The sequence below is a fragment of the Lepidochelys olivacea genome (genome assembly GCF_965140295.1).
Source record: "Lepidochelys olivacea isolate rLepOli2 genome assembly, chromosome: 20".
NCBI classification, from domain to species: Eukaryota; Metazoa; Chordata; order Testudines; family Cheloniidae; genus Lepidochelys; species Lepidochelys olivacea.
Window position 1 is genome coordinate 2,595,254 of NC_140430.1, and position 13,970 is coordinate 2,609,223.

A 13,970-nucleotide genomic window follows, 5' to 3' on the forward strand; every position below is an offset into this window, starting at 1 on the left:
ACACGCACCCAGACACACACACGTGCGCTGGGAAACCAAGACACAGAAGAGGAAGAGTTGTTTATACCTGACTGGTGATGAGGTCTGTCCTATCTTATTCAAAGAAATGCTTTATGTGCATAATATACAGAGGTGCAGCATTTACACACAGGATATTGTAAAGACACTGAGAGCTTGCTACAGATGCCTTAAAAGTCCTTAAAGGTGTATTCCCCCAACCCGCTCCCTTTGGATTCTAGTTGGTTTGTTTCACATTGTATCTTTAAGGACTTTAAGTTTGACTAAATATTCATGATCCAAATGGAGCCATCATTCTAAATTTCAAAGAGTTCCTTTCCTCCCTGTTGTCTCCCCCTCTTGCTTCAGCTGAAAAGTTTTACATCACCTCCCCCTCCCCGCCACATATGCCCAGTTTTTACGTTCCTGCTGGCGGTTTCTGATTTTCAACACACCCCCAGTGGTGCTGAACCCAGATGAGTTCAGTCAGGAGAAGAGGTTCAAACAGCTTTTTGCGGCTGCAAACCCCCGAACCCGAACGGTCCACGTTTTCACAACCGTGATCTCAAATGGAGGGTTGGGTTTTTTCCTTTGGTTTCTTATTGAAGGCAAAGGTGAGAGCAGGGCTTACAGTGTGAATGGAACAGAAAAGACATTCACAACTGGGGGTGTGGAGGGGGTGTGTTTGGGGGGGGAAATCACACAAATTCCACCCCCCCTTTCTGGTCCCTGTGGCATGGAGCCTTTTGGTGAGGAGGAAACACTCCTCCTAATTAGGGTTGAAGTGCAAGAGGAAATCTTGAGATGGAAGTTGATTTTTTCTTTTTTTTTTTTGGATGGGGTGGGACAAGAGACTGGGATGATCTCAGCGCTGTTCCCCCACCCCCGCTGCTCCCACCTAACCAAAAATAAAAAAAGAGGGTTGCTTTTTATTTTTTTAACAAATACTTATCTTCTACGCTCAGAAAACTGACAAAGGTCCGTTGTCCATACAGAAGTCACTTAAGCGCTCGAAACGCCCTGGGAAATAAAGCTTACTTGTTCCCTTTCTGAGCCGTGTTTCTGCTTTTAGTGCTACTTTGATTAGCTCCAGATCTCAAAGCGGCTGGGATGTGCCAGCTCAGTTGGAATTCATCTCCGCCTTAGATCTGGGACTGAGTGCCCACTCTCCCTCCTTGTAGGACAAGGGGGAGAAAATCAGACCTTTACCGGGGGGGGGTGGGGGGGGGAGGAGAAGAAGAACAACAACAACGGAGAAGCCTCTAATCTGCTGTGACTCAGAAACCAAAGAAAACTGACGACGGCATCCTCATCAGGTTATTTCTGAATTCACGGAAGTGCCCATCGAGAATAAAGCCAATTCCTAGCTTCCCAGGACTGCCCGGTTCAAGGCCGTTACATTCAGTGTTTGTCCGCAGTTATATGGCTCAGCTGAACTGCCTGTCGGGCAGCGTGTCTAACAATGGCAGTGCGAATACATCTATTGAGTTGAAATGCATTTGTGCTGTTTTTTTTTGTTTTTTTGTTTTTTTTTTTTTAAAACCCAACTTCCCTTTGTTCATTCATTCCCTAGAAACGGAAACTTTCAAACATTAAAATATAACCCCCCAGACACTCATCTCTCGCTCCCCCTCCCCCCGCTGCTCTCTATCCCCTGGGTCACTAAAGAGAAACCAGACGCTCAGGTTTTAACAAAAGTGCTTGAAGCAAGTGCTGTGAAGCAAGGGCGTGGAGAGAAACTTCCTTTTCTGGGAGGGGCAGGGGAAAATCCCACACCCGTTTAGTTTTCAAAAATTAAGTGGCACTGGGGGAGCTGAAAAGGGTCACTCTACACCAAATCTATGCACGGAGCTGAACAGAACGATAAGCTGGAATGGTCTGACTTTGGCATAAAGATCTGTGCAGAGGAAGTTTTTAGATAAGGCCCCCCCACCGCCATACACAAAACACTTAACGTGCTTATGCCGATGCAAATGAGGTGTTGAGAAACACAACGTTTTTTTGGGGGGGAGGGGGCCCATGAGCGGAAGTTTCCCTCCGACCCTCTTTACAATGCACTAGGGAAACCATCACAAATCTCGTTTAGCAAAATAATGCATTATTACCAAACACTTTGATTATTACTTAAATTGTCAAGCTGTGCTGTCAAATGTATACATTACAGCGTTAAAGGAGAACAAGACTGGCGCCTGCGGTAGAAACGGCCCCTTTCCCATCCCTGTCCCCAAACCCGCCCTTCCACCCCCCCAAAATGCCCAGCCCACGGATGCACTGCTGGAATTGTTTTCCACTCTGTTATTATTATTATTACTTTCATTATTTTTAAAGAAGACACAAGGGGAGGAATAAAAATAATCCCAAAAAAACTTACTAAGAGCAAATAAAATTAAATTAAAAAGTACAATGCAGCTGAGAGAAGAAATGCTGAAGCCCTTAGAGAGATCACATTGATTGTCTTGTCAGAGTTTAGTCTTTACCACCTCACGTGAAGAGGTAACGCATGACAGCATGAAAACAAGGCAAACCAAAGGCCATTTTTTTTCCTATTACAAAAAAAAAAAAAAGAGCTTATACTAAAAAAAAAGCACACCCCAAACACTATGCTAAAATATTCCCTTGCCCTTGTTTGAAATGATTTTGAAATCCTCCCCCTGTGATATTTAATTAAAATTAAAGCAAGATGTCATTAAAATTATCTCAGTGCCTGCAGGTACAGGCATCTTGCCCTCTGATGCACATACCCACAAGAGGCTGAAACCCTAGCCTTGGAGTCAATGGGCACTTTCCCATTTACTTCGACAGGGCGAGGATTTCACTCAAAAGTACTGAGCTGTTAAAGGAATTCTGCCCCTACCCTGGAATTCTCCCGTGTCCTAAATGTGCCACTGTCCCTCACCCCAGGAATTCTGTCACTGTTCCTTCAAACCCCCAGGAAAAGGACAAAGATAAGGGAAGCCAGGGCTTCCAGACCTGCACAGATTTCTCAGTGTAGTGCTCTTGTATGTTTCTGAATGCTCAGGCCTGCTGTCGCACAGCAGGAGAAGGGCATTTGCCCTTGAAGGGAAGGAAAAAAAAAAAGGACAAATCTTGACTTTGGACCCATATTCCTGCCCCGTAGGGGGCTTATTTGAAGGCTGAGAAATAGGCAGTGCCTGAATTCAGTATTTTAAAAATGAAAAGAGAAAGCGTTGCAAGAGGCAAGTACCCGAACTCAACAATAATGTAAACAAGTCTTTTTCCAGTTCTCCCTCTGCAGAATACTGAAAACGATCTTTCAAGAGGATCTTTCATTCAAGTTTTGTGTGGTTTGATTCCGAACTGAGGTATTCGGTGTAGAAAGGTAACACTTGCTATCAAGGTAGAGAACTTTAGTGTGGAGGGTGGAGGCGAGGAGAGACTTGATCTTGCAGCAACGTACCTAAGAACGGAGTCTTTCATAACATGTTTAGAAGGGGAAGGAAGGACTGGTTCAAACAGGCCAGGAGGCTACTTGGCCAAGAGCATCTTACACCGTGGCCTAAAACCCAAGTTGTTTATGCCTCACAAAATGGGCCAGCATCCAGTGCGTGGAGAGAAATCCTCACTCTGCTTTTGTGCATTGGATTCCTAGACTATCAGACACACCAGCAAGGAAGGTTTGATTGAAGTGCCTTGAGGGAAACAGGCTGGCTTTCTGCCTTTTCTTCCTTCCCCATCTGGGGATTCTACGCCTCTCTGAAGACTAGAACTGGCTACTTGGCTACACACTGAGTGTTCCCTTGGCAGCCCGTGTCTGAAGGGTTTTGCTGAGCTGGAGCGTTAGATGGTAACACTAAGGGAGACCAAGCTCAGCTGGTTGCAGTGAGGATAAAGAAGAGGAGGGAAAACAAACAGAAATGCCACCCAAGTCTTTGCTACTCTCCGGGTGAAACCCTTCCGTGAAATGAAAAGCAGCAGCACTGACCACCCGAAGGCCAAGGCTTTTGGTTCTAAGAGTTAAACTTTGGTAAAAGAAACTAACGGCGCAATGGAGCTTCTCGCTATTCCATGCTCTGCTCCTGCCCGGATAAAGCACCTCTCTCTGCCGGCTGCCAGCACGCTAGCTCCGGCCAGCAGCCCAGCTCTCTGCTCCCTATTTGGCGCTCTTTTGGAAAAGGGGCGGGCTGTTATCGCCTGAGGGAAACAGCAATTCGATGCAATGCCCATTTCACATCATGTAAACGTCTGGCCAAAAAACAAAAAGAAAACCAGAATTCACCTTCCTTTAAAAATACACAATTTTGATCCAAGAAATGCTGACTTTTGTAATAGACGTAACTTTAGGCAGGGCAGCCAAAGCTTATGGCTTGTCCATTTCCTGTAACAGTCTTACTGACCAAGAAGAGAAAGTGACTAGCACCGATGGTCTGCAGATTGGAAAGGAGAGAGACCCTTTCCTGGATGTCCCCCCGGCCCCAACCCAAGGCTTGGTTCTCAAAATATTTCATTCAGTGAGCGCACACGTCACTGACTATTGTCTGAGAACCAGGATGTTACCCCACCTCCCAAGGCTGCAAAAGGAAAGAGAATCAGTGGAAAAGATCGTACATCGAATGTTTTTGCCCTGTCAACCCGCTCTGATCGCTACATCCCAGTCTTTGGCTTCGAACAGACTTGCGATATGGTGAAAGGTTTTTTGTGGGTTTTTGTTTTGTTTTTTTCACGATACTGTTACAGTAATTTTTTTTAAAAAAAGTAGTGCACATTCTTGAATGTTTAAAACATGCATTATAAATAGGATTTTTAAAATAAAAAAAAAACAACACTGAAATGAACACACCAATCCCACATACATACACGCTAATAAAACCTGCCAAGATGCCACGTTAGAAAAATAAATACAGACTTAGGGTTGTGAATAAGGACTTTGAAGTGCATTTTTTTCCTTAAAAGGTTAAAACTTTCAGAAGATTATTATTTTTTTTTAAAAGGTAAAAGCTCATTTCATTATAAATAAATGTTTAAAAAGCAACAGACTGACTGACTCTTACATGGGAATGGCGCGCAATACGGAGAGGAACAAAACTTAAGAAGGAATCGCCTCTCAGGATCCAACATTTTGCCAAAAGAAGAAAAAAAATTCAAATCCCTAAAGTGCCTGGTGTGGGGAGGGAATATTCCAGCAGTGCAAATGCGGGGTTCAGAGCAGACCGCGGCAGATGGACAGTAGCACCCGTTTTGCATATGAAGGAGTGAGAGCTGCCAGAGGTTATCTCAATATCCTGGGTACAGTAGTTCGGGATTCAAGTGTTCTTATTGGAATCGAAGGATGAGCACGAAAACAAAACGATTCAGATGAAGGAGCAGTTACAGTGGCACTTGCCCAGGTGCTAATGCCCACCACTCAGCGGTCGCTCACTTGTCGAATTCCCGACCCCCCTCCGCCTCCAAAGTTCAAGTTTCTGCTTTCTGGCTAGACTGTGCAACTGTAGAGTGAACAGAGTCGGCATGCTGCCGCGTCAGGAACACGGGAGGGGAACTGAAAGGAAAGCGGAGGGTTAGACAGGCAGGAAGGGAAGTTCCAGGTGGAGGATTTGAAACAAAACTGGCTCCAAAGTCAGTCCAACCTCAGGGCTGGGAGGGGCCAAACGTTCTTCCCAGCTACTGGGTGAAAGAAATTTGCAATCCAATTCCTAATGGCGGAGCAGCCCTCTTATCAATGAGCAGCCCTGTAAGGCTGATTGATCACTGCCTCCTCAGAGCTGAGTGGTCACCAAGAGACTAAGCCCAGCGGCAGCCCTGGCCCTTGCGGGTGCGGTAGCAGGAGGAGTGCGTTGCAGAAGAACCAAGCAGGGCTGCCCTGCTGCTGTCCTAAGGAGCTTCCCAACGGGGAGAGGTTAGCTCTTGAAACAGGAAGTTAGAAATCAGAAAGTCCCTTTTTCAGAAAACCCGAAACATTCCCTGGCCCCTGCCTGGGACCAGCTGTACTAATGCAATGGGGCCGCTTTCCCCAGCCCTCGCTCCAGGAGGGGTTCGCCCGCACTGAACATGGGAAGGGGAAAGGCTCTTTGCCAACTGCTCGTTAAGTCAATTAGCTGCTGGCATCTGAGTGAGGGCCTAGGCAGAAGAGGAAGCTCTAACGTCGGTGGCCAAGCCCTGTGTGAAGGCCTGTTCAGTCTTGTTCTCCTTTAAAGTGCCCTATATTTATAGAATTTCTAAATAAATAGAATAAGATATTAGATACCCATAGTTTAAGCTACTCCGAGTAACAGCCGTCTAAGCCGATAGCATTGTGCCGGTCCTTGGTGTACGGGCACGTGCTGCCGTTGGGCAGGGCCCCGCAGGCCGCCGTCTTGGCCGCGATGCCGCAGTTCTTGAGGAGGTTGAAGCTGAAAGGGCTGATGGCGTCTTTAGGTGGAAAAGGCTTCATGGTGGAGAGGATAAGTGCCAGGCAGTCTGCAACGTCCTTGTTGGGGGCACAAGCCAAGGCTGGGGTGTGACCTGGAACGAAGTCAAGAAGCAGTGCCAGTGAAGCGGTCAAGCCAGCTGCATGCGTCAAAGGGGCCCTGGTGCTTCGCCGCATTAAGCAGCGGGACAAGGCTCGCTGCTCACCCAACTTCACCACAGTGCAGAGGGGAAGTAGCGTCCAGCGATAGGGCACTAGCCTGGCACTTGGGGGTCAATGCCGCGCTCCGCCACAGACTCCCCGGGAGACACCGCAGGCAAGTCACTTAACTTCTCTGTGCCACAGCTCCCCAGTGGGGATCCCTGCCCGGCCTCACAGGAGTGCACTCAGAGAAAGGCATTAAAAACTCTGGGGCGCTTAGATACCATGTGATGGGGCCCACGACATGCAGGGAAACGGACAGCGCCTGATGCTGGAGAACTGCATGGGTGGCACCTTTTTACTCTCCCTGTCCCAGACTAGGCAACCGGGACCAGTGCAGGGGTCGAACTGGACCCTGCTGGTTTAGAAAAGGGGTCTTTGCTCACTGGGTTTCACTCCCACCCCCTGGCAGGAGCCTTCAGACCTTGTGCAAAACCCGTCACCTGTTTTCCTGGGCAGGGCTGTAGCTGGGCTAGTCATTTGTGGTCTCGGAGAAAGGCAACTGGCTCAACAGGTTTTTGACTGTTTTTTAAACATGTCCAGAACTGCGGATTCAATTTTTTCAACCAGGGCAATTTTTATTCCCTGAGCAGAGGAGCTAGGACTGGAGTGTGGGGCTTTAACGGAAAAATGGGATCCTAGAAATTCACATTATTGCTTTGGGGCTCTGGCTGTTCCTGAGGCTTTTAGAATCATAGAATATCAGGGTTGGAAGGGACCTCAGGTGGTCATCTAGTCCAACCCCCTGCTCAAAGCAGGATCAATCCCCAACTAAATCATCCCTGCCAGGGCTTTGTCAAGCCTGACCTTAAAAACCTCAAAGGAAGGATGGGGGGGAGGGATAGCTCAGTGGTTTGAGCATTGGCCTGCTAAACCCAGGGTTGTGAGTTCAATCCTTGAGGGGGCCATTTAGGGATCTGGAGCAAAAATTGGGGATTGGTCCTGCTTCAAGCAGGGGGTTGGACTAGATGACCTCCTGAGGTCCCTTCCAACCCTAACCTTCTATGAATCTAAGGAGATTCCACCACTGCCCTAGGTAACCCATTCCACTGCTTCACCACCCTCCTAGTGAAAAAGTTTTTCCTAATATCCAACCTAAACCTCCCGCACTGCAACTTGAGACCATTACTCCTCGTTCTGTCATCTGCTACCACTGAGAACAGTCTAGATCCATCCTCTTTGGAACCCCCTTTCAGGTAGTTGAAAGCAGCTATCAAATCCTCTCTCATTCTTCTCTTCTGTAGACTAAACAATCCCAGTTCCCTCAGCCTCTCCTCATAAGTCATGTGTTCCAGTCCCCTAATCATTTTTGTTGCCCTCCGCTGGACGCTTTCCAATTTTTCCACATCCTTCTTGTAGTGTGGGGCCCAAAACTGGACACAGTACTCCAGATGAGGCCTCACCAGTGCTGAATAGAGGGGAATGATCACGTCCCTCGATCTGCTGGCAATGCTCCTACTTACACAGCCCAAAATTCTGTTAGCCTTCTGGCAACAAGGGCACACTGTTGACTCATATCCAGCTTCTCATCCACTGTAACCCCTAGGTCCTTTTCTGCAGAACTGCTGCCTAGCTGCTCAGTCCCTAGTCTGTAGCAGTGCATGGGATTCTTCCATCCTAAGTGCAGGACTCAGGCCTGCTAAAACCAGGCCAGAATTTAAGTGGGGGGAAAACAAAAGCAACTGGGTCCTATTTGCCAGGCCCAGAAACCCTTCCTCTGGTAGCAGGAAGGACACGCTGTGAATATTTTTAGGATCAGGCTTATCCAAGCAGAGAGAAAACTCACTGATCCCCCAATACGCAGATTCTACGGAACATGAGAATAAGGAAATAGCTTCTTTATCCTTATCCCAGCTCTGAGCTTGCATGCATGGCCCCAGGTGACCCAGAGGATGACCCATGGGGCGAAAGCCACGTCAATAAGACCTGTTGCCCCACTGGGATGCGGAGCTTGGATGTGCCTTCTCCAGGCTACAGGGATCATGGCATTACCACCACAAGGGCTGCTCCCATGTCGCCGACAGCAAACTCAGTACACGAGCATAACGATGTTCAGTATGGGGATGAGGAAATAATCCAAGTCAAGGTCTAGGTGCCTGTCTGAGAACCCCAACCAGCCACCCCTGCCCAAGAAGATGCCACGTAGAGACTACGTTGTACCTGACCCCGCCCATCCGCCAGAGATCCCAGCTGTGAGGCATACGCACCTTCTTCATCCACTGCAAGTACGGTGGCACCTCTGCTGAGCAAGGCCTGGACAACAGAGGCCAGCCCGTTCCGAGCTGCAATATGGAGCGGCCTGCAGGCCACAGAAAAAGGGAACACATTACTGAGCCCTGCCAGGGCAGACAACTCCGCTGCCCTTTCCATCTGGAGCTGTCTCCCTGACGCACTTCCAATCCAGCCAACCCGCGTGGAGCTGCTGACACACAGACCCCTCAGCAGTAGCATGCGGCTTCCGCTTGGCACTGGCATGCCCCGGGAGAGCTTTCTGATCGGCTGGGGAGAAGGTGAACTAGCTCTGGGCTGGAGAGCAACACAAACTCAACACACAAAAGGTATCGCAACTGAAGCTAGGACCTAGGGAAGGCTGAGCCCCGGGAGGACGCAGGGAGACAAAGGCATTCTGCAGAAGTGTGGCCCATGGAGATTCCAAGTCCCAGCAGGCAATGCTCTGACCTTGCTGAGAGCAGTCCGGGCACAGCACATGCTGGGAATGGTCTCGGCGGGTCACACTTCTGTATGAAAGAGGCAGGTGGCTGTGATCTGTGCAACTTAGTGAAAGCCCTTGGACAGTTTCAAGACAGAGCAGCAGTTTACGGCCTAATCTACCTCCCTTGAACTACCAGGAAGCGAGAGATTATTGCAAAGGACTGCAGGCTATGCAGATTGACAAAACCTAGGATATTCTCCCTTTGGACTGAGATTCTACAAGGCTAAGAGAAGGTCAGAGGCTGCTTTGGGGGGAAAACATCCATATCCCAAAGGGCTCTTTATTGTGTGTGAACGTGTGATTCTTCCACCTAGAACTCCGGCCCAGGGATTGCCCCTCCTCCTGGGCTCACCCACAACCCCCTGGCTTCCCCTTTCCCTCACTCCTCCAAACATTTACAGCCACCCATAAAAAAACAAAAACAAGAAAACCCAAATCAAACCGAAACCCCCAGTGTCCTTTTCCCCCATTCACACCAGCTGTTCACATACTCACATCTGCAGAACACTGTTAGTTGCATTGATAAGGCCAAGGTCTTGGGTTTCCCCCAGGATCAACAAGGCACACTTTTCATGACCCTGGAAACAAACAAAAAAATAGTTTAAGATTAAGGAGCATAAGGCGCGGAGGGAGAACCCAGGTGTCTCTGCAAATGGCGTTCTCACACCGCCCGGGCATTGCAGAACGGTCCTGTTTCAATACGCTGCCATGCTGACCCATCTTTGCATGGAGAAATACACAGACTAGCGGGCTTTCCATTCTCTACTTCCTCCTCCTACCCAATTTCTCTGTTCAGGGGTCTGAAAGTAACAACGCTGCTGTGTTACAAACTGTTCCCCTCTTTTGGTTTGTTTGCGTTCGACACACTGATTTGGAACTTCCTGTCCCCCCCCCAGGTTTCAAATCCAGCTGATGCTGATGGACCTCTCTAACTCCTCTTTCGCTCATGTGCCAGTATCACCCCGGTGGGACGGACCCAAAGCCCATCCAAGAGGGGGTTTAACAGAACAATAAAGAACATCTGGGGCCCTATCCATCTTTTTGCTGACTCCACACCCCCACCATCCTCCCGGCGCAGGCAAGCATGATCCCTGTTTTAAAGCTAAGGAGATTGAGGCAGAGAGGGTAAGGCCGGGCACCCACGTCTCTTTAAAATTCCATGCAATTTGGGCACCTAACTCCTTTGGCTCCTCTGAAAATCCCAGCCGAAATGATCTGTCCAAGATTTCCCAGGCTCAGAGCCAGAGCGACAACTCAGGTGGGTTCAGTCTTGCAGTCTGGCACTCAGTTTCCCTAGACTCTGGCTCTCTCTCCTGCAGATCAAGGCAGACTTTGGCCCAACTATTCATGTAAACTCTGATTTTAAATTCATTTAGTTAAACCGATGTCACAAAAGACTGGGTGGATGCTTATTTCGGTTTAAACCGGGTTTAGGGCTTGTCTACACATGAAATTTATTCTGAAATAAGGTAAAATGTGAATTTAAAGCAGATTAACTATTTCTGATTATCCGGATGTGTGGATACTCTTATTCCGAAATAAAGTGCCTTATTCCAAATTAGCTTAATCCACTACTAAAGTGGATTAAACCTAATTTGTAATAAGGTACATTCATTCCGGAATAAGAGCGTCCCCACCTGGAGTTAATCAGTAATAACTCCCACTGTAGACAACCCTTATTTCTGTTTAGCTTAAGTTGATTAAGAACAGATTTAAGATCAACCAAAATAAGCCACTGACATTCACACCAGAGCGTCCACACTGGGTTGACACTGGCTTAATTCAACCTGTGCAAATGCCTAGGGGTGCAATCTCTTCTCACCAGCAGGGCACAGATAAGCACGTGCTGACGTTTTGAGGCTCATGGACTGAAGGCCACAGTGGACATGACTGTTTAAGAGAAGGGTCAGTCCCGTACCTTGCTGCAGGCCAGGTGAAGAGCTGTGTTCTTGTTGACGTCCAGCACAGTTAAATCTGCTTTCGCTCTGTACAGCAGGAACTCTACAACCAAGAGAGGCAAATGGGGTCAGGCCCACGCAGCCCAGGCTCCCTTAGTTCAGGGATAAGGCAGCAGGAACCGCATGCCCACTAGCTGTGGAATGGCACAGTACCCAACTGGGTGTGTGTGAACACTCAGAACACTGCAGGTTTCTGCTTAGAACACCCCAGCCTGCAACTGAGCAACTGCCAGCCCAGAGCCTCCCACCCGACTGTCAATTCCATCCCGTCACCATGGCCCAGCCTTGGATCTTAAAATTCCCTTGGAATCAAACGTCAGTCTGAGTGGGTGGAAAGGATCTACCAGGGTGACTCAAGGGGAGGAGCCAGACGCAGGGCGAGGAAGCAAGCGCTGGGTTGCTACGCACCGACTGCTGCGGTCTGCCCGTTCTCAGCAGCCATCATGAGAGGGGTCCTTCCCAGCTGGTCAGTTGTGTCTACCTCAGCATGGTGGCGCAGCAGCAGCTGTAAACCGTGGACGTTGTCTGCAAAGGCAGCAGCGTGAAGGGGTGTCCTGGAAGGAGAGGGGAGGGCGTGAGGGGAGACACCACTGCATCCGCACTAGCAAAATTCGGCCAGGACTGCAGGGGGACGCTCCAACTACAGAAGCCTGGTTGAGGACCCCAGTCAGATACTTACAGTGATGGGCAACACTGGTGCCTTTCATTCCCAAGGACCCAGAAACACGTCAGAAACCTATGCCCTAGTACTGAATGGTGATCCATTGCTCTCCATGACCACCCAGGGTAGGACAATTGCCAGCCAGGGAGTCTGCCGCTGACCCGATGGTGCGGCCTTGGCGGGGAGGGGTGGGGGGAGGAGAAGAGAAGGAAGACGCCGCGGCTGTTGTGCAGGTGCACACTGCCGCTCTGTGACCGTTTAGGACAGGAAGTAAAAACAAACGTCGTATGCAGCTGAGATCACAGGGAATTAGATGTAGTTACCCAAGACGGAATTTGGGGTGAGTCTGACCCATACAGGGTGCCAGGGGACCCTTCTCTGATCACCCCAAGCTGCCAGGACCTTGCTGTCACATCTGCTCCAACCCACAGCCCCGGCAACGGCACAACATGGGGGTCAGGAGTAACTCGGAGGGCACAGTGTTGTCACCACTTCGTGGGTGCCCCCGGGAGGTGTCCCAGTTTGCACCCGGCTCAGCTAGTGAGAGCCAATGGGATTGGAGCACAAAAGCGACCGAGCGGGAACCTAAGTGGGCCTTTGGCTTCCCCCAGGCTCCACTGAACCCTGGGAGAGACTGAGCCACGAGATTAAAAGACGCCGCTCACCTTCCTTTGGCATCTCTGCTATTAACAATCTTGGCACCCAATGCTTCCACCAGCATTTCAGCAGTGCCTTCCTGGCTGTTAATTCTGCAGGGGCGACAAGAGGGAAAATGAAAACCAAGGCTGGGCTGAGCGGTCAATGCGCCAGGCAATGGCTTAGCTCAGTCCAAAGAGCCGCAGGCAGGGGAAGGAAGACCCCATGCCGTGGTGCAGCACTCCCCGCTGGCCAGCGGAATGGGCTCCAGGGTGATGCCTGCTTAGTCCAGCTGGCTACGAAGCGACAATCACTGAACCACCCCCATGCTGATGGCAGGACCATGGCTGCCTGGCTCCAATGCACCCTCCAGTGGTTCACACTGACCACACAGCCCCTGAAGGGACCCGGAGGGGAAGAGTCCGGTTACTGGATTCCGAGGGCACCCCAGAACGGAGGGCGTGGTAGAACGGTCAATCTCTGCAGCCCCTGGGGTTAAGAGCCCTTGGAATAACAAGAAGCTGGAGCCCAGCCCGTCATTCCAAGAGCACCCGTCCGTTCCTGCCCTGCTCTGCACGCGCTCCTGCACACTCTTCCAAACCAGGATGCAGAAGAAGCTGGCTCCGGGGCTGATGGCGACTTACACTGCACAGTGCAATGGAGTAAAGGGGTTTCCTTCTAGGTACACAAATGGATTGTGTTCAAGTAACAATTCAAGACAATCTTCATGTCCTGCAAAGAGGGAGAAAGGACAGTGGAGCGGTGAGCTGGACAGCATCCTGGCAATCATCTCTCACCCCTGGGAGACTGACAACGGAGGGGAGGAGACTTGCATGGAACTAACACCCCCCCACCAGCCCTTCGCTTCTTCCAAGGCCCAGGGAACCCATCGGGGGTGCAAGCAGGAAGAAGTTTCTTGCAGTCTCCCGTGGGGTGAGATCAAGCCGGCCGGGTTCCTTATTTAAAGGAGGGGAAGGCAAGCGAGCGCCATTCATCTGAACTGTGAAGTCTTGGCTGCTGGCAGTGGGATATCCGACTGGACACGAACAGCCTGGTGCAGTATGACAAGAGATGATACCAGTCCGGCTAGCAAGGCAAACCCTTGGCTTCTCCTCTCGGCCAGAGAGAGATTGGTCCCCTTTCTTGTTTAACGGTAAAATCCTGCTGCATTTTCAGACATTTCGAAGGCCTGGTCTATATTAGGTCAATCCAGCAATGTTGCTGCAGAGTGCGAGAAATTCACACCCCTGAGCAATGTAGGTGAGCTGACCTGGCCCTGGTGTAGACCGCCCCGTGTCTTCCGTCGGCCTCGCTACCACCTGTCGGGGAGGTGGGTTAACTAGCCTCCTGGGGGCATAGGTAGGGTCTGCGCCGAAGCGCTACCATGGTGACACTAGCATTTCAAGTGTAGACAAGCCCTAATTCTGCCCCACTCATTGG

The 13,970-nt window shown here is 49.9% G+C and overlaps 1 protein-coding gene across 1 annotated transcript in view; it reads right to left on the bottom strand.

Moving 5' to 3' along the window:
* Positions 1-4,933: 4,933 nt before the first annotated feature.
* The window catches only part of ANKRD52 (ankyrin repeat domain 52), a 39,220-nt gene continuing 30,183 nt past the window's right edge, over positions 4,934-13,970 (bottom strand). The window contains exons 22-29 of the mRNA XM_084610259.1: positions 13,175-13,262; positions 12,560-12,643; positions 11,642-11,787; positions 11,194-11,276; positions 9,771-9,853; positions 8,770-8,861; positions 6,200-6,456; positions 4,934-5,494 (exon numbers count right to left, since the gene is read on the bottom strand). Coding sequence (XP_084466385.1) covers positions 6,212-6,456; positions 8,770-8,861; positions 9,771-9,853; positions 11,194-11,276; positions 11,642-11,787; positions 12,560-12,643; positions 13,175-13,262 — 821 coding nt within the window. The 3' untranslated portion in view covers positions 4,934-5,494; positions 6,200-6,211. The remainder of the gene's footprint in view (positions 5,495-6,199; positions 6,457-8,769; positions 8,862-9,770; positions 9,854-11,193; positions 11,277-11,641; positions 11,788-12,559; positions 12,644-13,174; positions 13,263-13,970) is intronic.